At 40.9% G+C, this 24,277-nt stretch overlaps 1 protein-coding gene across 1 annotated transcript in view; it reads left to right on the top strand.

Moving 5' to 3' along the window:
- ARHGEF26 (Rho guanine nucleotide exchange factor 26) overlaps positions 1-24,277 on the top strand; it is a 115,899-nt gene that overhangs the window by 17,259 nt on the left and 74,363 nt on the right. The window contains exons 5-6 of the mRNA XM_075937745.2: positions 6,184-6,240; positions 12,048-12,208. Of these exons, the coding sequence (XP_075793860.2) occupies positions 6,184-6,240; positions 12,048-12,208 (218 nt within the window). The remainder of the gene's footprint in view (positions 1-6,183; positions 6,241-12,047; positions 12,209-24,277) is intronic.

Genomic DNA, 24,277 nt, shown 5'->3' with positions numbered 1-24,277 from the left:
GGTACTTCTAGTCTCTGCATATTTATAGCAAATATTCAACAGCATAAAAAAACGGTACGCCATTTCCTAGCAGTTAGTTTTAGTAACTTTGTGGTTGCTAATTAAAATAAAAAGTGTACATACTCCATTTTACTAGAAAGACATAGGGCTCTTTTCTGGTCACAGCTGATCTCCAGAGAGAAACATTCAGTTACAACCCTTTATAATAACAAACATTTACAGAACACTTCTATCTTCATAGACACTTACAAACACTAAGAGGCAGATGGTTTCTGTGTGGAGGTTTGTGAAACTATGGGAAGTGTTTGCAGTGCACCTGGTTAACTGACCTTCCTTGCCTATCCCAGGACCCAGCCAGGGTTGCAGAGGGCTGAATGGGAGCACGCCTAGCAGGAAAAGAGGTGGTCCCAGTTGAACTCATCCATTAGCTACGTGCTGGAATTGGGGGTCAGTACAGTTTATGGAAGAAGGTTACAGGCTGAAGTCTAGAGTTTGTAGGAATTTACATTTCAGAGCATTGAAATAACCCTTTCCTCTTCAACCTTACTCCATGCTATTTATATACCTAATTCTTGCCTGTTCCTTGTCGTTCTCTCCCAATATCTGATCCCCTGCTCCCAGTTGCAGTTATAATGAACCCTAACAAAATTTGGGCATGTGGTCAGACCTGGTTTTCCCTTTTTCCCCCCCCCCCTCAGAATTGCATCTGTCCCCCATATGCCACATATCATTGTCACCATACTCCTCCTACAAAAAGTTGCTTTCCCCTTTTTCCACAATCCAGCCTGCTGCAGTCTCTGTCTTTATTCAGAAGATGATGGTAAAGTCTTGTCCATATGTAGCAGAGTTTGGGGGCACTACTAACTTCTTCCACTCCCTGAAATAGAAGCATGCAGGATAGATAAATGATCCCCCAAATCTGACCCTTCATTCTTGCCTGAGTTGCCTCATTTCTGCAAATGGATCCTGGCCCAGAGAAGCATTTAGCTACAAATTCATCAACTGGCACTCAGCCTTTGGAAGGAAGAGTATTATAATGCCCATGGGACAGACAGAGGAACTGAGATTCAGCCTATGTTTACACTGTACCCCTCTGTTGGCAGAGGGATGTAAATGAAGCACTTTGAAAGCGCAAATGAAGCGGGGATTTAAATATCCTGTGCTTCATTTGCATAATCACATCATGGCGCTGTTTTGAACAAGCGCCATGTCGAAAGTGAAGCCACAGTTTAGACGCGGTTTTTCAACAATGGGGTGATTTTTGGAAAGATCTTGTAGTACAAGATCATTCGAAAAATCTCCCCGTTGTCAAAAACACCATGTCTAAACTGCGGTTTCACTTTCAACATGGCGCTTGTTCAAAACAGCACCATGATTTGATTATGCAAATGAAGCGTGGGATATTTAAATCCCCGCTTCCTTTGCACTTTTGAAGTGTTTCATTTACATCCCTTTGCCAAAAGAGGGGTGTAGTGTAGACACGGCCTCTGAGAGAGGTGAAGTAATTTGCAGGCACAGGCAAGGAGTATGTGCCAAAACAGTGACTGAAACTAACTGGGACGTTCAGTCCAGTGTCACCTAATCCACTCTTAAGGGTTTTAATTCCCATTTTAAATTTGCACTTTAATTGAAGAACTGAAAAGATGAATTTTCTGTTTTATTTTCTAAATTGAGTTCATTATCTTTACCTCTTTGAAATTGTATTCGTTATTTCTCAATATTTTGAATCAATTTGATTAGTCCTCTTTTTCCCCTGGTCCGTCGTCATCGTCTTCTTTTTTTTTTCTTTTTTTAAGATAATTTGAATCAAGGAGCTCTTAGGACCAAGTTCACTCTCTGCACTTTATGGCCAGTGTATGTACATATGAGAAAAAGTTGACTCACTGGCTGAACATAGTTATTGGCAGTAAGTCCATGGTGCTTGTGAAATTCCATAGCCTGCCTCCATGGTGCAGTAAATACTCTGATCCATTATCACAGGAAGAAATAGAAGAAATAAGGAGAACCATTTAGGTGCATATTAACTCAGGCTCATAGTAGGCAAACACTGTGGGTGTGTATATTTCTCTTTCTGTTTAGATATTTCTTGCGTTTTGAGAACTGGGGAAAAATGATTTATTAATTTAGCCAAACTGAAGTCAGATTACTAATAGAAAGGAATTATTTATTACATTATTTTAATGCTTAGATAATCATAGAACCATAGAGCTGGAAGAGACTTCAGAGGGTCATCAAGTCCAGCCCCCTGCTCTAGGGAGGACTAATCCTTTGTCAGGCCGAGACTTAAACACCTCTAGGGATGGAGACTCCACTACTTCCCTAGGTAACCCATTCCAGTGCTTCACCACCCTCCTAGTGAAATAGTTTTTCCTAATATCCAACCTGGACCTCTCCCACCATAACTTGAGACCATTGCTCCTTGTTCTACCATCTGTCACGACTGAGAACAGCCTCTCTCCATCCTCTTTTGAAGCTCCCTTCAGGAAGTTAAAGGCTGCTATCAAATCCCCCCTCACTCTTCGCTTCTGCAGACTAAACAGACCCAACTCTCTCAACCTCTCCTCATAAGTCATATACTCCAGCCCCCTAATGATTTTAGTTGCCCTCCACTGGACCCTCTCCAATGCGTCCACATCCTTTTTGTAGTGGGGGGCCCAGAACTGGACACAGTACTCCAGATGGCCTCATCAGAGCCGAATAAAGGGGAATAATGACAGCTCTGGATCTGCTGGCAATGCTCCTCTTAATGCAACCTAATATGCCATTAGCCTTCTTGGCTACAAGGGCACACTGTTGACTTATATCCAGCTTCTCACCCACTGTAATCCCCAGGTCCTTTTCTGCAGAACTACTACTTAAGTGGTTGGTCCCCAGCTTGTAACAATGCTTGGGATTCTTCCATCCCAAGTGCAGGACTCTGCACTTTGTCCTTGTTGAATCTCATCAGATTTCTTGTGGCCCAATCCTCCAGTTTGTCCAAGTCTCTCTGTACCCTATCTCTGCCCTCAAGCGTATCTACCTCTCCCCCTAGCTTAATGTCATCCGCAAACTTGCTGAGGCTTATCCAGGTCATTAACAAAGATATTGAATAAAACTGAACCTTGGGGCACTCTGCTGGAAACCGACCGCCATCCTGACATTGAGCCGTTGATCACTACCCGCTGGGCCCGGCCTTCTAGCCATCTTTCTATCCATCTTACCGTCCATTTATCCAATCCACATTCCCTTAACTTTCTGGCAAGAATATTGTGGGACACCATATCAAAAGCCTTGATAAAGTCAAGGTATATCACATCCACTGACTTTCCCACGTCCACAGAGCCAATTACCTCATCATAGAAGCTAATCAGATTGGTTAGGCACGACTTTCCCTTTGTGAATCCATGCTGACTATTCCTAATCACTTTCCTTTCTTCCAAGTGCCTCAAAATGGATTCCTTAAGGATCCCTTCCATGATTTTTCCAGGAACCGAGGTAAGACTGACTGGCCTATAGTTCCCTGGATCGTCCTTCTTCCCTTTTTTGAAGATGGGCACTACATTTGCGTTTTTCCAATCATCCGAGATTTCTCCCGATCTCCACGACTTTTCAAAGATAATGGCCAAAGTCTCCTCAATGACATTTGCCAACTCCCTCAGTACCCTCGGATGCATTAAGTCCGGACCCATTGATTTGTGTACGTTTAGCTTTTCTAAATAGTTCCTAACCTGTTCTTTACCCACCAATGGCTGTCCATCTTCATCCCATCTTGTATCACTTAGCGCATTAGTCCGGGAGCCCACCTTGTCCGTGAATACAGAGGCAAAGAAAGCATTGAGTACTTCAGCTTTCCCCACATCATCTGTCACTAGGTTACCTCCTTCATCCAGTAGGGGCCGCACACCCTCTCTGATCACCTTCTTCTTGTTAACATGCCTGTAGAAACCTTTCTGGTTATCCTTCACATCCTTAGCCAGTCACAATTCCATTTGCGCTTTCGCCTTCCTGATAATCCCCCGGCATTCTCGAGCTATATATTTAAACCCCTCCCTGGTCATTTGTCCAAGTTTCCACTTTTTGTAAGCTTCCTTTTTGTGCTTAAGTTCATCAAGGATTTCCCCTGTAAGCCAATCCGGTCTCCTACCATGTTTGCCTCTCTTGCTACGCGTTGGGATGGTTTCTTTCTGTGCCTTCAGTAAGGCTTCTTTAAAATACTGCCAGCTGTCCTGGACTCCTTTCCTCTTCATGTTAGCATCCCAGGGGTTTCTACCAATCTGGGGTCTCAGGGAGTCAAAATCTGCTTTTTTGAAGTCCAAGTGTATTTTACTACTCTCTTCTCTTCCTTTGGTCAAGATCCTGAAATCTACCATCTCATGATCACTGCTTCCCAGGTTGTCACCCACCTCTACTCCCCCTATTAGTTCCTCCCTGTTTATGAGCAGAAGGTCAAGCTGCACACGGTCACTGGCTGGATCCTTCAGCACTTCTGCCAAGAAGTTATCCCCAACATTCTCAAAAAACTTCCTGGATTGCCTGTGTACTGCTGTATTGGTTTCCTAACAGATGTCAGGGTGATTAAAGTCCCCCAAGTAAACAACATTCTGCATTCTCACATAATGTCCTGTTTTTTCAATCCCTTCCAAAGGTTCTCAACATTTAGCTCATAGTTGTATGATTGATGAGATTGTGCTACCTTAATAATATGGAAGGTTAATTTTTTAAATTTTAATTGGATTTTTTTTTTTTTTTGGTTAAAGGGGGCTATTGAAATGTTTTACTTAGGGGAAGGGGAGGAACCAGATGTTCCTGTAGACCACAGTTGGGGATTCTGTGGCCCCCAGTTTGCCTAGATATGGCCCCCAAGGCTTAGGGTTCCCCCGCCCCAGCATCAGGGAGCCTGTGCTGGTGCTCTAGCCCCTCTGTGGGGCTGGAGCGCACAAAATCTACTAGCTTGGGCCTCCCTCGACTCTGGTGAGGGGAAAGTGGGGAGTGTCTTTCTCTTCAATCAGTAACCATGTCAGTGAGGGTTTGTTTTGCTTCTCACTTGAGTGGGGCCCCCAACTGATTTTTGTGACCCCAAAAAGGTTCCCTGTACTTACTATAGGCCAAAGTTTTCAAACTTTTCTGCCTAAGGTCAGGATTCTTAGTTTGTATTCAGACCTCTAAGATGATGTTCCTTGGATTTTTTTCAGAGGTGTTTTCATGCTAAGTCCTGGACATTTGCACACAAACTGCAGATATGAAATGTCCCAGTTTGCATATTCAGATATGCATTATCTCTTTACAAATAACAAACCCCAATTGCATATGTGCAGCACAAAAGCACATTACTGTTTTTATGTGTTATCATCCCAGTTCAGTGGACCTTAGGGTTGCCAGATGGCTTCAGCAAAAATACCGGACACACTTGACATTACATTGCAATCTACATTACATCTTATTTAGAAAATACTGGACATTTATATTTTCTCAATTTGTTTCCCGAACAGAAAGCTCAAATACTGGACTGTCCGCTTCAAAACCGGACACCTGGCAACCTTATCAATAGTATTTCACATCCCTTCCTGACTCTCTGCACCTTATATTTCATTTCACCCCCTAAGTCTTTTCTAGACACAGTTCAGAAGGGGTGGTAGAGAAAGAAGAACCTGCAGATGATAATTTAACTTTATATTGGACTGGTAGTTAACTAGTAATGAACAGTCTAATAAGGGTCTGGGGTGAGAGAAAAAGATTTAGGGACAAGATTTTGAAGTAGGCCTCAAAAATTGCACCCAGGTATGTTGTGTGTGTAAAGTAAATTACTTAACTTGCAAAAATAAAGGGGCTAATGCTCAAATACTTGTGTGCAAAATCTGCAAGCACTGGTTAGGGTACTGTACTGTACAACATGACAGCAATTGGACTGTATCTTTGCTGCAGTAGCTTTGTGCATTTGGTATAATGAATTTATAAGATAAAACCCTGATAATGCTTTGATTTATAGCTAAGACCAAAAGTTGATGATGATGTGTTATAATCTTGTCTTTGTATAAAACTAAATGCTGGCTTTGTGAAGTGGTCAGAATTCTACTAGCAACTAGGATGGAAGTGAGGTCACTTAATTATTGGCACAAATCTTGGCTCTTGATTTATCTGGATACTGTATATTGTAAAAGAGACCGTTTTCCATAAGGATATTAAATACTAAAATTTGTCTTTTAGGTGAAAAAGAATGGACTGTCTCAGACAATCAGTCAGGAGGAAAGAAAGAGACAAGAGGTACTCATTAAGTAATTTTTAATTGATGATTTAGTAATACTTAGCATACCTGATTTCGTGTTTTATGCACATCTTATATGTACCTGTCCATCAGGGGGGCAACTTTAGTACATCCTGTTCTAATATTTTCTGCCCTATTTTCTCCCTCACTGTGAGTCCTTTGTCAGTGCTGAGGGACAGTAAAACCTACAGGATCTCTCTAGCACAGTGTTTTTCAAATGTTTTTCTTGTGATTCTTTTGAAGAAAATTGTTGATGCCCACAACCCAACATAGTTATGTCTTTTGACTAGAGTGCAAGCTCCAAGGTGGAACTGGGGATGAGAGGTTTGGAATACCGGGGGGGGGGGGGGGAGTGGGAGAGGGGGAACTGAGGCACAGGTAACTTCTGGCAGCCCCTGATCAGAAGCACAATGGGGGCGGGGAATGCTAAGGCAGGCTCCATGCCTGTCCTGGCATTGTGAGCCGTGCTGAACCCTGGAAGTAGCCAGTAGGAGGTCTGGATCCCAGGCAGAGGTGCGCAAGTGGTGTTGTGTGCTGCTCTTGCCTAAGGGCACCACCTCCCAGCTCCCATTCGTCAGGATAAGTGGAAGGCCTGCCGTAGCACCCTTGCTGGCCATCTGGTTACCCTACAGCAAGGTGATCTAGTACCTGACGTTCTGTGACCCAATACTAGGTCTCAACTAGGGTTGCCAGATGGTTTCAACAAAAATATGGGACACACTTGATATTACATCACAATCTACATTACATCTTATTTAGGAAATATGGGACATTTTATATTTTCTCAATTTGTTTCCCAAACAGAAAGCTCAAATACTGGCCTGTTCGGTTCAAAACTGGACACCTGGCAACCCTAGTCTCAACCTGTACTTTGAAAACCACTGCTCTAGCATGTGAGAATCTCCAGCTTGGGTAGCTGGATGACTCTGTGTGGGTGAGGCAAGTAATACTCCAGTGAACTATAGCTGGTAGATGGCTCCTTAGCGGTGATGGGCAGTCTGCCTCTCTGCCCTAGGTGGGGCATGGAACCAGCTCCGGAATGAGAGCTGAAGCTAGTGCATTGTGCAATATCCCTTCTGCCCTATAGCAGAGAACAGAGGCCATTATCTTTAGCTTGTCTACACAAGATTTTTAACTGTCTCCTTTTCTGCAACTCCCCCAGTCCTCTTGGATTTCTTGTCTGTTCTCAGATGTATTTCATTATTTATGGGTGAAGAGAAGCCCAAGAGACAGGACACATCACTGACAAGTGTGGGGTTTTTCTTCTGCCTGTTGTCACTTTAGTGGACACTTGTGTTGCATCATCTTGCATGTTATCACTTTTGGGCTGGGAAAGGTGCCTTCTTTCAGGCCCTTGAATTCCTAAAGAGCCATGACTCCAGCTTCCCAGAAGTCAGATGTGCGTATGCTTCCTCAGAGGGAGCAAGCCTTAGCCAAAAGATGTCTCGCAAGCCTCAGGTTTTTGTGGTGTTTTTTTTAGTGCAAGTGTTTCAGTAGAGGCATATTCTCCAGGAAGGGAAAAGAAGTGATCTGTGACGTGGCTATTTCTGCAGTTGATATTTGTACACCATTTTTATTGTGTAAATATTTTGTTAAAAGCATATTTATTAGATAAACGTTGGTAAAACACCATTATGGAAACTTTGGGGAAATGTATTTGTTTACTACTGTTTGGTGGGGTTTAAGAGAAACAAGATTTCAAACCTTGAGGCACCATCTAAAACTATGATTTGAAGAGAATATACTAAATTTTTGAGCTTATTGCGGCTAAAAGAAATAATTATGTCATGAGGGTTGTCTAAACAAGAGTATTTAATACTTTCACTTAAACTATCATCAAGTTTAATTAGTGATCCCATTTACTCAGTTAACCAATTAAACATAATGTTTAACTGGTTAACAGCTTAAACGGGGAAGGGAGGGCAGAGGGAGGCAGCTTTAGTCTGGGGGAGGAGGGTGCTCTAACTGTGGCTGGACAGGGGCTGCTCCAGTCCCCACCAGTTAATCATTCACATCCCTAGTTTTAATCATGAATTCCTATACTTTTGCAACAGTACACACAAAATTCAAGTTTAACTACATTTCATACTGTTTCATAGAAATGCTCTTGAGTTAACTACAAAGCAATAATTGGTGAATATGATTTCACTCTTTCTTTCTCCATTTCTGTTTACTGTTATTACTATATAGGTGAGCCCAGAATTAGCTTGATTGTTCTGTCTGTCATGCTAAGTGTTTTGGGTATAAAGTGGGAGAGATGTCTCATCCAAACCCGTTTACACTTTGCAAATTGGCTTTAGTTCTGACTTTGGGACACGCTAGCCTAGCCTGGCAGTTCTTAAACTGGAATAAATCAATGAGAACTCTCATAAAAATCAGAGAAAAAGAAGCGCCTTAATAATACAGTGAAGGATTGGCTCGTGTGTTTCCGTCTATGTACAGAAATGCACAGATCAGACCAAATTAGTCATGGAATTCTGCAGCTCTCGCTAAGCAGATCCTTTCCTGGTGAGTGCAGCTGGGGAAACACAATGTAACCAGAGTGAAGTTAGAAATGTGGTATGGGCAAAAGAAAATGGCCAGAATGCTGTTTGGGCCCTCTCCCCTGTCACAATATGAATATAGTGACCAGATAGCTTTGCTGTCTTAGGTTGGTTTGTGTCTGTCTCTGTTCTGTAAAACTCTGGGAGTAGGGGCTGAATCAGGCTGGGATATAATGTTGTTTCAAGCATCATTGACTTTACACATCTCTTTGTCCAGGTTGGACCTTTCTCGTCCAGCACCCTCGGGATCTGATTGGTCCCAAACGAGGGGGTTTGCTGGACCAGGGGAGATCCCTCCCAACATGGTCCGTGTTGTCTTGCTGCCCCGGCAAGGGTTCCTGCCCAGCTCTGCTGCTGCCTGCCTGGCCTAGGCTCCCCAGGCTGGAGAGCTGCTTAGCACCCACAGCCGGACCCCAAAGTCCACAGCTGCCGCTGGACTCCGAGCTCCGCAGCTGCTGCCAGACCCCGAGTTCCGCAGCTGGGGCTGGGGCTCCAGGGCTGCAGCTGGGGCCAGAGTACCGCATCCGTTGCTGCCCCCTGCTATGTCCCAGCCAGAGGGAGAGGAACTCTCCACTGCGCCACCTACCCCTCCGCGGTCTCACATGCACACACCCCCCACGGGTCTCCTAGGTGAGTCACCGCCTACCCCACCCTCCGCCATGTTCCAGCTCCCTGGCCAGACCTCCCTATCCCTGGGCTTTGTGGTACGAGAAATCTCATGCCCTGCTGGAGCACAAATGTTGCCAGACCAGAGAGACCTGGTTAAGGAGGTACAACCTGTGCTTAGAAATGTACTTTTACAAGAAGCATGGTCTCTAACGCAGCTCTTCTATGTCTCCTGAGATCTTCCTGGCCACATCCCTTTTTGTTTGTAAACTGCTGGTATCTTCTGATACTGTACAGGTATCTTCTGGAGGGAACCGAGAGCGGCTAGCCGTGTGGAGAGGACATGCTGCATATGCAATTTTCTGATGTCTCTGGTGCCCCTACAGTTTTCCTTGGGTCTTGGCTTCTTGTCTTTGCACAGCAAAGACTTTAGAAAGATGTAATGAGGCACTTGCACCTTGAATGCTTCCTATTGCTGCATGCAATGCTATAGGCCTTTCCTGCTCTTGACACTCTCTGAAGGTTGTCAGCCTTGCTTGATTCAGTGGCTTTGCCCTCCAGCTGGGTAACAGTCAAAACAAATCCCTTCTGGGATAGCAAAGAGTCCAACAAAAATTGTTCACTCACCGTCATCAGGATCTTCAGCTCTGGCCCTGGGCCCTTTAAATCCAGCCCTTCACTCTGGCTTCTAAATGCACCTGGTCTCTTTCTCAAGCTTTATGCTGCTTTTGTCAGTGGCCAGTGGAACCCAGACCCACCCACTAGGAACTCCAGGTCCCAGCCCAGCATTCTATAAAGAACAGCCACATACTGTTCCCTTCAATTATTTGTTGCTACTTCTCTAGGCCTCTTCCCAAAGCCCTTTTATCTTCACCCGACACCTCAGGGTTAAAGTTCTCTTTCCCAATTTAAGCAAATGCAGCTTCATCATGCTCCTGCAGCCGGAGAGGAGCTCCCAGTTAAGACCTGACCTTGGGCTCCTTTTATCTTAACCCACTGGAGTGAAGCAGCAATTGGCTCCTTCCGTATAGCCTCTCTAGGCAGGCTAGGAGAACCCACCTTTGCTGCTCCTGTTCTGGGCAGTGACCATGGAGTTTCCTCAAAAAGAGACCTGTCCCACCCTGTCCCAGAAGGAATGCATTTTTTGTGGATTTGACTTAAGGCTGGGATTTTTAAACTATCTAGTACCCTGTTACTTTTGCCACTTTTAAAATCCCAGTTCTATGCCTTCAAAGAGATTTTAAAAGCACCCGAAGAATTTCTAAGAAAAATCTGGGATCTGAAGGGAATAATCATGGCCACCCAAAAGCACTGAAGGTTGTTCATTAAAATGATCTGTGGAAGAGTCTGCTGTAGGTGAGATGCTGATCGGTACTTTCATGTGTTCAGCATGTTTGTCAACCTCTGTGTGACTTTTCAGTCAGCTTCTGAAGTATATTTCCTTCAGGTTTGAAGATGCTTAGGGAACTTAATTACAAATAATTACTGAAATTAATTTACATATTGGTCATTCCATGTGGTGCTGTTAGAAGTGTCAGCATTCTGTGTTGATTAGCCAGTCAGTCACACGGTGAGCTCCAGGAATCTCTGAGAGATTTTTTTAAAGATGAAAAACTAATAGTAGGGCAGAGGAAGATATTATAAAAAACTGGATATGTGTATTTACACCTGAAACAATAAAACCCTAGTTGACCAAAATTCTGTAATTCAAAGATCACTGTATCACCTAAAGTTTGCCATTTATGCCAGTCAGCTGACAAAAGAGTTGGGAGGAAAGGCCAGAGGTATGTTGTTTACATTTGTCTGTCTGAAGGAAAAAGAGGAACAGTCACAAAAGTTTTTGTGTGGGAGGCTTTATAAACATGCCCGAGGTCTAACCTTTGCTCCTCAGCTAAGTGCTGTACTCTGCTAGTTCTGTCAAGTAGGTGAATCTTTGATCCAAAGGTTTTGAGGGTTCCCATAATCAAGACTCCATAATAGAAGAATACTAGCAGGTTGTGCCCCATGTTCACTATGCTCTCATGCCCCCCTCTCTCTGGCTGCTTTTGTGGCCTGAGAGCGTGATGACATCATTCTGTTGCCTGACAGGAAAAACTTTTTTATAGAGAGAGAGAATTTGAAAAGACATTACTCTTATAGTAACTAACATACAGTGGCCTGGCTATGTTTAAGTTCTCTTCCCAGAGTATTGTAGTGGGCAAATCTTTTGAAACTTGCTGATGTCTGCAAAACTGGAAAGATCACAGCTGGTTTGCATTTTAACACTTGGCTTAATGTCCTTTGGATATGTCTACACTGCAGTTAAACACTCACACGTGAGGCTGTAAAATTGTGGTATAGGTGTATGGGCTTGATTCATATCTACACTGTAATTTTACAGCCCTGCAGTGTGAGTCAGCTGTCATGAGCCAGCCCTTGATGTTTAATTGCAGTATAAACATAGCCTTTGTCTATTAGACATATTTAAAAAGGCTGCATCTTCGCTTTTTTTGCAGCACTCCATTTTACATATAAAAGTAAATTTTGAGGCGACTGTTAAATTTGTATTGGCAAACTTAATCTGGATAAGTTCTTCTGTTGTAATTTATATCCATAACTCTTCCAAAAGGAAAAAAAATTGATTGTAAGTTTTTGTTTTTTTTCCCTCTACCATGCAGGCTATATTTGAAGTAATATCTTCTGAACATTCATACTTACTGAGCTTAGAGATTCTGATCCGGATGTTTAAAAATTCTAAAGAACTGTGTTTAACAATGACCAATACAGAAAAACATCATCTTTTCTCCAATATTGCCGATGTCTGTGAAGCGAGCAAAAAGTAAGTGCATTGTAAGAGACAAAACAGTTTTTTATTTGCATGAAATTCTGAGAGTGGTGGTTGCCAGCAGAAATAAATTACTATGTACATTATATTTCATGACACTATTAGGAAGCATCTTTATTTGGTTTTAAGATAATAGAAAGAAACAAAACAAATGGTTTCAAATAACAAGTACAAAAGGCTGATATTTTCTGCTTTACAAAGTCTAATACATTCAGATGTTAGATGGCCCCATGACATTTTAGTGACATTTTTCAGCAGTTCAGGATAAGTAAAATACAATAACAAAAGCATAACATTGTGGTATTTCAATTACTTTTTAAAATGATTGACAAGTAAATGAAGTTGTTCATTGTTTAAAAACAACAAAATATATTTGAAAAGATGGATTCCATAATAGGTATTGTGACATACCTTAACTCTACCAGTTATCAGGAACAGATTTATTGTTGCCTTATTATTACAGTGTAGCATTTAAAAATACTTGTGTCAAGAGAAAAAATAAGCTACTAAATAATGCATTGAAACTTAATAGAAAACATTTTGGGGTGATGCCAAAAAGGGTTAATCTTGAGTATTTTGAGGCACTAAATAAACATTCCTGTTTTTTTTAAAGAGGAGATAAAATGTTTAATATTTAGAAATATTAAATAAGAAATAATATGGATGTAAATAAGTCAGACCAAAACAGCAGAAAAGCATTTCAGTGATTCTTTTGTGTGAACTAAATAGGTGCTGACTTTCATGTTAATTTTGCTTATAGTTTGAAAAGGACGCATAGCTATCTTTTTTTTTCCCATTAAACAATACATTTTTCTTTTTTGCATTGTTTACTTAGTTTGAGAGTATGTATGACTTTAAAACCAGTATGCTACAGGTATTAATTTTATTATACAACTTGAAATTTAATACAATTGCTCTTTCCTTCTGTACCTATAGCTATGATATCAAATAGGCTCTTCTAAACAAAATGCAGAATTTCTATCAGAGTGCCTTTTTCACATCTTGTCAGTTCTATTTTGTATTCAATATATTAAATATTTGGGATGCTGTCCAGAATGAAACCATCAGTGGAAACAAGCATTAGATGGGTAACCAAATAAACAGATTTCAAACATCCAGAAGCCTGTTTCCACATGTTTTCAGGATTCAGACAACTTTTACATTGGATTAAATAAGCTTTGTTAATCAAACTATCAATTCTGGGTGCTGCCTGCTTTAATTGAAAGAGAAACAGTGGAACAGATCCAGCCTCCTTTGTGCTAATCCAGCAATCTTTGCCTGAAATAATGGCCCCTTTCGAACTGGCAGAAACCAATGAAAAGGACCTCTGATTGGACCAATATCAGGTGGAGATGAGAGAGTGAAATAATACTATCTGTGATATCTCTCTCAATATGTGCAGAGTGTCACATTTGAAGATTGAGCCCTTTGCTTTCAAGAAAGAGGAATGATGTTTTGTGACCATCATCCTAACTTCTATAGATTGGATTTTACCTGTCTGAGATTAAAAAAAAAAAAAAATCTTAGAGAGCAACTCCTTTAGTGATGCAGCCCCATGTTTTTTTTATTTCATTTTCTGTATATTCTTAATGTGCAGCTTGGGACTGTTAAGCTTGTATCATCAGGGTCCTCCTGTAGGAGGCATCAAGGGGGAGCAAGCGGATCCATGGTAGTTGAATAGCTGATAAGGCACCTCTGTCCTGAAGTGTAACAATAACCCTAGGGTCAGCTGGCCCCGAACTGCACGCTGCCGCTTCGAAGTACCCTCTAATACTTATCTTATAGAGCCAGCAAGGGGGGGGCCGGAGTGACTGGTCGACTGTTGTGCCGACTATCCAATAAGCATTTGCTTATTTGTCACATCCCTAGTCTGTGGTGCCAGTGGGGATAGCTCCGTATAAACCACCAGCATACGCAGGGAGCCTGCTTTAAAGCTGGCTACATTGCGCATATCGGCTCCTGCCTGTCCCCCTCACCCTCCATGCTGCTGCCTCTCAATCAAAGGCAGCTCCCCCACTTTGCTGCCTCTGAGAGAGAGGCAGCAATTGTGGGGGGAGGAGTACTTGTAGTCAACAAGATTAACCGATAAGCCCAGGAGTTAGCCAAGAATTAATAGTTCTATTGGTTAGGGAATTGCAAATGAAAAAATGCCCTGTCGTTTATGGCTGACAATAGAATCTTTCGTCTCTAGGTTACTGCTCTGCATGGCCTCAGGTTGTCAATTCTGATAAGACAATACTGTCTGACATTTTGGTAAAATGATGAGTTGGTTATTTTTGTCCAGTTCTTAACAGACAGGTTGATGTTACAAAAACACTCTTGCAATAGACCATTAACTGGCACCTTTTTTGTTATCTTAAAACATAGCAAAGATTTAGTTAGCCTAGAAACTTTCCTTCTCTTATGAATCATTCCTGTAGGGCACAGCATACTGGCATATCAGACCAAGTGTGCACAGGGATACAAAAACAACCAATCTCCTAAAATTTTTCTGATGTTTTTAATATGACAGCTTTTCTAATCTCTAAATTCACTCAAACCATTTTTAGATGAGAATTTTAAAATAAAAAAAAGGAAAACTAAATTTTTAAAGGAATTTTTCTAACACCTTTAAATAATAGTCTTCAAAATAACTGAGGTGGGAAGGGGGAGGGAAACAATGGAAAATATTAAACTGGCCTAAAATTATAATTTATTTATACTTGTCTGAAAGATTCATGATTTCTTTCTTAGAATTTAAAGCATATTTTATTTCCCAAATTATGGTATTCTGTAAATACATAATGAGCAAGGTGCTTTGAATTGTGGGCTTTTTGTAGCTTTGTCCATGTAAACAAGTCCACGGAAAAGGATTTTGCAGCCAAAACCTTTATTTCAGTACATGAGAACTGTTTGACCTCTTTTTCAAAAGCTTTAAAGGTGGTCTAAAAACATTTCCCAGTTATGTTGTATCTTTATCTGTCTTATTTCATCTGGTATATTCTAACCAGATTTCCTTTTGTTTTTAAAAACACAGCCTCAAATTGTATATTACGGTAATATCTGATATTTGTTGGCTTTTTATACAGGAAGGTAGCTCTTGAAAAACAAACACATGAAAAAATGCTACCTTTAATGAAGTTTGACTGGTATAGATTGCATAGATATCCAGTATCTTGACACTGAAAATGTTCAGTGGAAAAGCCTCCCAGAAATGTCAAGATAAGCATTTAATAAATGACAAAGCCATTCCTAATTGTACAAAGTTCTCTTTGTAATGGGTAGAAAACAGACCGCAAAGTCTCTCTCTGCATTTAGAAACTTATTGACATTTCTCTCTGCAAAACAGAATGGTTGATTTGACTTATTTATGCAGGGTACGATTATATAGAGTCCTCTTGAGCTATAAAGTATTTTTGCAAGATTGCTTCCAAAATACTTGTGGTTCTGTGTATATCTCTGACTATATAGTTATTCACATGAGCCACAGTGAGAGATGAATTATATTGGGAGAGAAGCTAATGGAGACATAATAGGCTAATTTACTCTGATGTAAAAGTTTGTATAGCCTGAGAATTACTCAGTTTTGCTAGTCAAATAAAGAACTTGAATCTCAACACATTGGGTAGAAAAGGTCAGTTCTCCAAGAATCTGTCAACCATTTAGCACAAAATATACTTTCACTTTCTAAGAATGATATTTTAAAATGGCATTTAGGGCAATGATAGATGGGTTAATGTAAACTTGAGGCAATTGGTGCTCTTTAGAAACATTTAGAAGATAGACAAGTGGCTAGAGAAAACATTTGTTGATACAGTTTTGATAGATGTTTCCTATGAAAGGCCTTTATTACATCTTTCCTTATTATTACGTAATATCATTTGTATATTCTGCTTTTTCAAATGTTAGTCAACACGCCTTTTCTCTTTTAAACTCAGTAGCAAATTTATAGTGTAAAAGACGTTATATGTATATGCCATAGAAAAAGGTTCTGAGGAAAGAATAGTTACACAACCTAAGGTCAAGAAATATGAAAGTTAACACACATGTAATCTTCAAAACTCAGAAATGTGTGAGATGGAGTCGTTAAGTATCTGATTACTGAGGCCTAGCCATCTGGCTGGCGTGTATGCCAAGGTAAAGATTGTTGAATGTCTTTCTTTTTTTTATGCAGTTTTTCTTAGATTAATCTAGCTGCTGTTAAAATCTCTCGGTGTATTTTACCTCTGGTTCTTTCCTCATTCAGATAAATTGACTTCCATTATGTGACAAACCTAAAACGGAGCATGAGTGAAATTTATCTGAATACCTAGCAACAGATCTATAGAAGCTTCGTCACTCCTGCTTTGTCATTATTCTTTGTGTGCTGTTATTCTTCTATCAAGAGAATTCTGACAAATGAATTCCCTCCATTCGTGCCCCTTTCTGAAAGATTTATGACCCTGGAGAATTCTGTTCTATCACTTTGTCTTCCCTATAGAAATGCAACACAGATGGCATGTAAGTCACTATGCCACGTATTTATGTGGAGAGTTTCACTATAGGACAGTTCCTTTCTATAATTGTAGATTTATTCTATACTTTCTTCCATGAGGTCTGTTGCCTAAGATTTCTAAGTGGACCATTTTTCTTATGCCTCTAGGTTCAACTGTGTTTCTTAAGGCTTACTCTCAGTTCATGTTTTCTTCTGCTTTTCCCAAGTAAATTAATTGTCCTTATCTTGCCTAATTCTTTATTACTTAACTTTTTATCTTTGTAAATGTCAGTAAATACCAGTCATCTTTTTGTTTTCAACAGCTCCCTCAATGAAAACATGCACATACACATAGCTACCTGCCAACCCTCTAAAATCAGTTGCGTTAGTCTTCAATTTCTTTGTAGTAATGTATCAACAAATAAGTTGAGAGCCAGCTGTAAACTCAGATTTCTGAGTTATCTGAGCTATAAAACAGAAAATATTCCAGCCAAAAGTTAGTGGTAGGAATTATTTCTGATGACTTTTGCACTTTGAACACTGTGGCACTTGGTGATCAAGTATAGGTCACTCCCCTGCCCTACCACAAAGTTGGAAAATGACTTAAAAGGTGCACACAATGTTCTCCATCTGAACTAAACACCAGAGCTAGGGATGTAAACAACTTAATCAACTAGCTTATTGGATAATGGACAGACTAGTCGCTTCCCTCCGCCCGCCCCCTTGCTGGCTCTATCAGAAAGAGGCAGGGGGGATGGGGAAGAAGGGAGTGCTGGGAGAATCTGTCTTTAAAACTGGCTCCTTTCAGCTCCAGGGCTGCACAGCGTCAATGTTCCACCTTAGAAATGTTACAAGAGTCCCCACTGGGGATCTTGCGCACTTCAAAGCAGAAGCACCACATGGAGCCTGGGGCCTGCTGGCCCTGGGCTCTACGTGGCGTTTCAATCTTAGAGCCCCAGCTGGGACTCTTGTACATTTCAAAGGTGGAACGCCTGGCAGCACTTCTGCCTTTGGAATGTAGGAACAGCTGGGTGGGCTCTTACTATATTTCAAAACAGAAGTGCCCTTATTGACTAATCAAATAGTCAATCAAATTCCATCGACTGTTCATTTAATTGATTAATATAATTTTAACAACCAGAGATGCAGGTTACCACATTACATTTTATTCCTTGCAAATGGATGAGAGACTTCTGTCATAATGTTTTCACCCTGCCTCTAGCGTCTCCTGTGTAAAACAAAATGCCAGTAGCAAAGTTCCCAATGGGCTTCATGGAGTGTGTGATTCATCTTCCTTTCAGGCCTAAAGAAAACTCTGAATACAGTAGGCTTCTTTGGGGTGGAGGGTGGTTGAATAGGCTAGAGAAGCATTCGAATATATGAATATTCTAGGAGTTTATGTTTGGCAAAGCTTTATCCAGTAATAAGTTTGTGCAGTATTTCTTAAAGGAGGTCAGACTACTGATTTTATTTACACATATATATTCTTTCAGTTGAGTGCTTTTTTGCTGGCTCTTCTGTGCTTCATTCTGATAGCAATGTATTGAATCTGATGCAGTTCAAATTTGCACAGTATGTAGAATGAGGATTTTATTTCTCTGCATATTTTTGTGAAATAATTAGTAGGGAAACTAGACTAGCTTTTTAAATCTAAATTTCTGGCTTCCAAATTTTAGGGCCCTGCTGTACAAATGAAGAAGGTGCATTTGTTGATTGGCTAACAATCACAAAAAATGTTTGAGCAGGCGGTGTTGAGTTCTGCTGAGGGATCACAATCTGATTTTGGAAAAGTACAAATGACCATTTTTTGCATAGAAGGCAAGATTCTCCTCACATACTATGTGCATGTTTTGTAGAGCTGTCAGGTTATAGGGAAGTTTAGGAGTAGGTGTGATTTTGAAGCTTTTGAGAAAATAGGGTAGCTGTATTATTGGCTTTGCTTGTACAGCATTTTTTGAATCCTGCCCCGATCTTTCTTTTGATTGCAATGCTACTGTGGCTACTCTGCCTTCTGTGTAACCCCTACACGGACTCTGAAAACACCATAATGACATGATTTGTGCTTTTGCACTTTGAACCTTCCTTTTCCTGACCCCAGGAAAGTCAGTCAGCCTGTTGTAGCAGCACAAATTATCTATGGGAGAGAAGAGACCACTTCAGAAGGTTGTGTTGTGCATTGGCCCACTTCCTTAGGATCATAGTGAAATATACACATGGAACCCTTAGGTTTTCAAAGTAGTATGGCAGCATGGGGAGGAGATTTAAGTGACAGATTCCAATTTTTTTTTCTGTGGCCAGCTTCATAAGGGCTCTTTGTGAGTCCTCAGTATTGGTAGGTTGTGATCAGGACTGGTATAGTCAGGCTCTCATGGACTGAGCTGATGTTAATTTATGCTTGTGAGTAGATCAGATTTTCTTGATGGAATAATCCTCTTTGTAAATAGCAACATTTGGTTATTTCTCATGCACGTGGCAAGGGTGTTTGCATTTCTCAGTGCTGAGCTTGGTTATGTGGAAAATCACTGATGTGTCTCACGAGGTTTTTGGAACTCCAGGAGTTACAGAAAATTTATATTGTATTTTGTGTCCGAGACAGAGGAAAACATCCCGTGCTTTTGTTTTCCTCTTGTTCCCTTTAAGTTTATCTTTTGATATGTTCATTTAACTCTCTTGGCCTGGTGCAATGTGAACATACCTCGTTGTGCCTGCCTATTGTCGGCATGTTCACAAAATACAGCACTACTTTGTGCGTCTCACATCTAAGCAGCCTTTATTTCTGCCATACATTTGTATTTAGATGATTTTTCAGACCTGTAGAAACATGCAACTACTATACCAAAAAAAAGTTCACATTGTTGAGTATGGGAAAGGCTTTGAAATGAAGTTGTTTGTTGTGTGATGTCTGTATAACTTACCTTCAAAATGTATGTTTCCAAAGGCGCACAGTGGTCTTGGGGGGGGAGGGGGTATCAGTGGCTATTGAGTAAATGAATCATGGTTTGTGTCTCTAGAATACATTGCATTCAACTGGAGGCTATGAACACTTCATCACTATCTCAAGAATGTCATTGGAACAGTATATATTGACAGAGTTGCCATGGATGTTTTGATTTGTTTTGGATTCTTCCCAGCACACTATAAATAATTGAAGATCATTGACTTAACTGTTAAGATAGGACTGATAAAAATTAAGGTGACAGGCTTTTTGTTAATTGTAATTTAATTTGTTTGACTGCAGGATGAAAAGGTGGCTTGTTCGTAGATTTCCTTTTATTTATTTTTCTTTGTTGTTGCACAGTTAGAATTGCCAAAGTAGTTGTAGCTCTTGTGGGCCATCAGCTTTGTGGTTCTTGGAGCTGGCAGGGTACAAATAAAATGTGAATTCCTCTCCATTATTTTGATTGGGGTGGTAGCTATAATGGGCTATAAATGTGCTTCTCTTCTACGTCAGCCTCTTCTATCCATTGTCGTGCTAAGAGCTGTGATTCTTGCTTAACACAATAATTTTAAGTACTTTTCGAAGGTGAATGATTTTATAGAATTGCAAGAGTTAAAATTACATCCCTGTATCTTCCTGATTTCTATTGGGGATGTTGGCCTGGGCTTATTTTTTAATCCAAATAATTACATGCACTCTCCTCACATGCTATGGGGGGTGGGAGAAGAGAGCTGATGTCTGTGGGGAACCAGCTTTTAAGTTGACTGCCCACAAACACCATAGAGGGTGTGGAGGGGCAGATGGGACCCAGTACATGAAGTAAGCCAGCTTTTGGTCCAGCTACCCACACGTCTCGGCCTGCCACTAGCTTCTCCCCTCTCCCTCCCCGAGGCTGCTGCCTCTGTATCAGAGCACTGGCTTGCGGAGCCACCTCGCCCACACCCCCTCCTCCATGCTGTGCGGGAAGAGGGGGGTGGGGAAGGTGGGATGCCAGAACAGCCTCCGCCTGTGGGGAGCTCACTCCTGCCATCCTGCACTTTTGTCTCTGATACAGTGCAGGGTAGTAGGGGACTCTCCAGGAGTTGGACCAGAAACAGTGGCTGCCTTCCCCGGGGACCATTGAATAATCGTGCAAGCACTAAAATTTGTGTGGTTACATGATTATTAAACAATTTCTAAAATCCTTAATTTCTATTTATTTTTCCCCATTAGTTTAATTAATATAAAATTTTTAAACATTGTAAAGGAAATATTGGGGTAAGGCATTAAAGGGAATATAAACTTTTGGATAAGTTTTAGTTTCTGTAGTATTTTTCTGGTGCTGTCTTCATTAGTGCTATTTGGGCTTGAAGATATTTGTAGATTTTGTTATGATTATTATTTTATACTGCTTAATAGCCAAGAGCTGGGCTTGTTCTCACTCCACTGGTGCTTCTGGTAATTTTGATAGTGATATGTCAGCAGCAGGGCTGCTATACTTTGAAATCTAGATTATGATCTGCTTGGTTGAATACAGATGGATAATTATAACTTTTGGAAAATATTCTTAATCTAAAATAATTTAAGGTTGTAACTAGCATTCTTCACTTTTCAATTTAGGATCCAATTAGCAGTTATTGTGTGACTTTCAGGATGATAGGCTAATATTTTAAGTGACTGAGAACCCTCATATAGGCTGAATTACATAAAACTTAAAGAAAATTAAATGTATGCAATGCAAGCTATAATAGACTATGCCAGATAAACAATGTAAAAGCTTAATATTTTGCATACTGCCTAAGAAACTGTGTGCATGGTTTTGGTACATATCATGTATTTTTACCCCTCTTTCATCTAGGAAAAGACACCTGTTGCATGTTTCCTATAATTTTTTAGTGAGAATGGAGAAGAAAATGGTTTCTTAGCAATTGGATCAGAAAAATGTGTTTTACGATCTGATGCCTGAAAGGTAGTGGACCTTTTAATACCAAAAAGGATCAAAATGTGAGTTTTGGAAATTTCTTGTACGTCAAATAGGGAATGGTTTGCTTGAAGGCACAGAGACTTAAATATAGTAGTAAGTGGCACAGCATCTATCAAGGCTGTTCCCTACTCTGTTACTTCGAGTGCAGAAGGTGGAGACTTTAAAATACCTTGCCACTAAGGCTCTGCTTAAAAATTCCCAAAGGTCACAGTTTCCTTGACCTTGGGTGGTATGGTGCCACCATCCCTTTAAGAACTCAGGAAGATGCACTTTGGAATTTCTTCCTGTGGGGTATCCCAAAGTTTTTTAACCCTCCTTCTGAAGAGAGCATGAAAACAAACAGTATTTTCTTTAAAACAGTCATTTTAATCTCAGGCACATGCACACAGAACCTCTTACCTTCTAGGACTCAGGGATCATCGGATCATTGTTTGAATGGAGAGGCAGCAAGTGTGGAGGGTGAGGGGTAGGGCAGAGGAACCAATAGTCGTGGTGAGCCGGATTTCAGGCAGGCTCCCTGTGCGTGCTGGCTCCATGGCCCTGCCTGCCCCCCTTGCTGCCTTCTACAGAGGTAGGGGGAAGATGTAAGCTGGGAGGTTGCCGTGAAGCAGCCATGAACAGAGGCTGCTCCGCAGCAACAGCCCCTGTCTGTGGGGGGTTGTTCAAGCTCTCCATGGACAGAGGCTGCTGCCAGGTAGCAGCGTCTGTCTGCAGAGAGCTCAGAACCTCTGAAGACAGGGGTTGATGCCACCCTGTGGCATAGAGTGGTAGGTGGGAGCTGGTCTGCGCAGGAAGCTGGTTTTAAAACTTGCTTCCCTTGCGGACCAGCTCCCACCTGCCTCCCTATGCTGCTGCCTCTGATAGAGAAGCAGTGGTGTGGGGTGGCAGGGTTCTCTCTGGGAGTGGAGTCAGGAGCACATTGGCTGTTGATCCCGCCTCTGGGGACTATCAAATAGTCATGCAACCATTAAAATGTTTTGCAGTTACAATTCAATTATACATTAACATTGCTACTTGGTAAAGCTTATTTGGTTGCTATGTGTTACAGAGTAACTGAAAAAGGCAGATGAAAAACAGAGAATTGCTTCTTTGGGAGTCAGTTTAAAAGTTATGGAGTATGGGAAAGGGGTATATGGGCTCAGCACAGAGGAGTTCAACAAACCCCAAAAATAGCTTAATTGTAGCTGAGTAAACATTCCCTGTTCTACTTGCATATCTGTTGTTTCTAGGTTTAGTCCTTCCTAGGTATGGACATCGCTGGAAACTCCATGCCTTGTTACTGGCTTTATTCGTCTCTCCCAGCTCTTGTTCTGATCACACACAGACTGCAGCAGGAGGATCCTGCTTCAATTAAAAAATTCACACTTTTTTTTTCTATTGGCTCTCCTGGTTCTCTGCCATCACTTCTGGGAGACTCTGAAGGACTCACTGTCTCTGGGTTTAACCCTTCCAGGCAATTTAGTTAAATGAATGGCTGGGGTGTCCAGAAAAGGGTAGTACCTCTCCTGTTCATCACAGCATCTGTGATGATATGAACTTCTGTCTAGCATTAGAATGATGTGCCACCTCCTTTTTCTAATCATATTCAAAGTGCAGTAATACAGCATGCTTTGTTACAGAGCCATGAAATGTGAACATCACTTAAGGTAGAGGCTTCTTTCAAGTTTTTTATAATAAATATCTATAGCTGCGTTGGATGAAACTGCTTATCTTTCATGTTACATAAGATTGAGCTGTTTTGGGCAGATGTTATATTTTTGTTGCGTTGAGGAAACAACAGGTCATCTATAGTGACAAAATGCATGAAGGTCTTAAACATCGTAAGTACCACTTGTGTTTTTCTGGCAAGCCTTTATGAATCCCAAATACAAAGTGGATGTTATTCTCACATTAACATGCAAAGTTAAGTATTGCTTTTAAAAACAAATCTTATGCCTTTTTTCCAGCTTGAAAGGCACAATGAGTTAGTAGTGCGCTCTGAAAAACTTGGCACTGGTGATGAAAATTTTGCAGCCAATATATTTTTCATTAGTTCTTAGTACTTTGGGAATTCATGTTTCTAAGTGCCAGGGGGCTAATATGGTCAGAATTAAAGCTACAAGCTCTTCTTTATATTACATCCAAATGTCAAATTTATGATTCAACAGCTTTGACTTGAGGCTCAAGTAAAGGTTTATGCCGACTTTTTTTAATTCCCTCCACAGAGGTATTAGCTGTGTTTTCATGGAAGCATCATAGAGCATGGAATATGTAAAATGAGCACTTTTATTTAAAAAGTGGCTTCACAAGAAGTAGGTTAGCTTGATTATAGAGATGCATGTATATCTAAAGAAGACCTGGGGAAAAACTGTTGACATTTGATTGGGAAGGAAAAATCCCTTATTGCCTGCCACTTAGGAATGGTCTGAAGAACCTAGAAAGAAATTAATTAGTGGGCAGATAAGACTTGCTTATTGGGGGCATTTTCACCCTCTATATCCATCCTCCTGTGTAGAAAGGAGAACGTGTAACTGTATTTCATATAAGACACTGTGAGCACGTATACACAGCAAGCAAAAGTCAAATTAAGCTATGCATCTTCAGCTGTGTCACTTGTATACCTGAAGTTGAAATAGCGCCAAAAGCCACATTAAGCTGTCTACACAGTAGGAAGCCTAAGGAAGAACACTCTTCCTTTAACTTCCCTTACTCCTTGTGAAATGAGGTTTA

This window comes from Pelodiscus sinensis, chromosome 10, assembly GCF_052426305.1.
Source record: "Pelodiscus sinensis isolate ZL-2025 chromosome 10, ASM5242630v1, whole genome shotgun sequence".
In the NCBI taxonomy this organism is placed as follows: Eukaryota; Metazoa; Chordata; order Testudines; family Trionychidae; genus Pelodiscus; species Pelodiscus sinensis.
The sequence above is the reverse complement of the archived record's forward strand: the minus strand, read 5'-3'. Positions and strand labels throughout refer to the sequence as shown.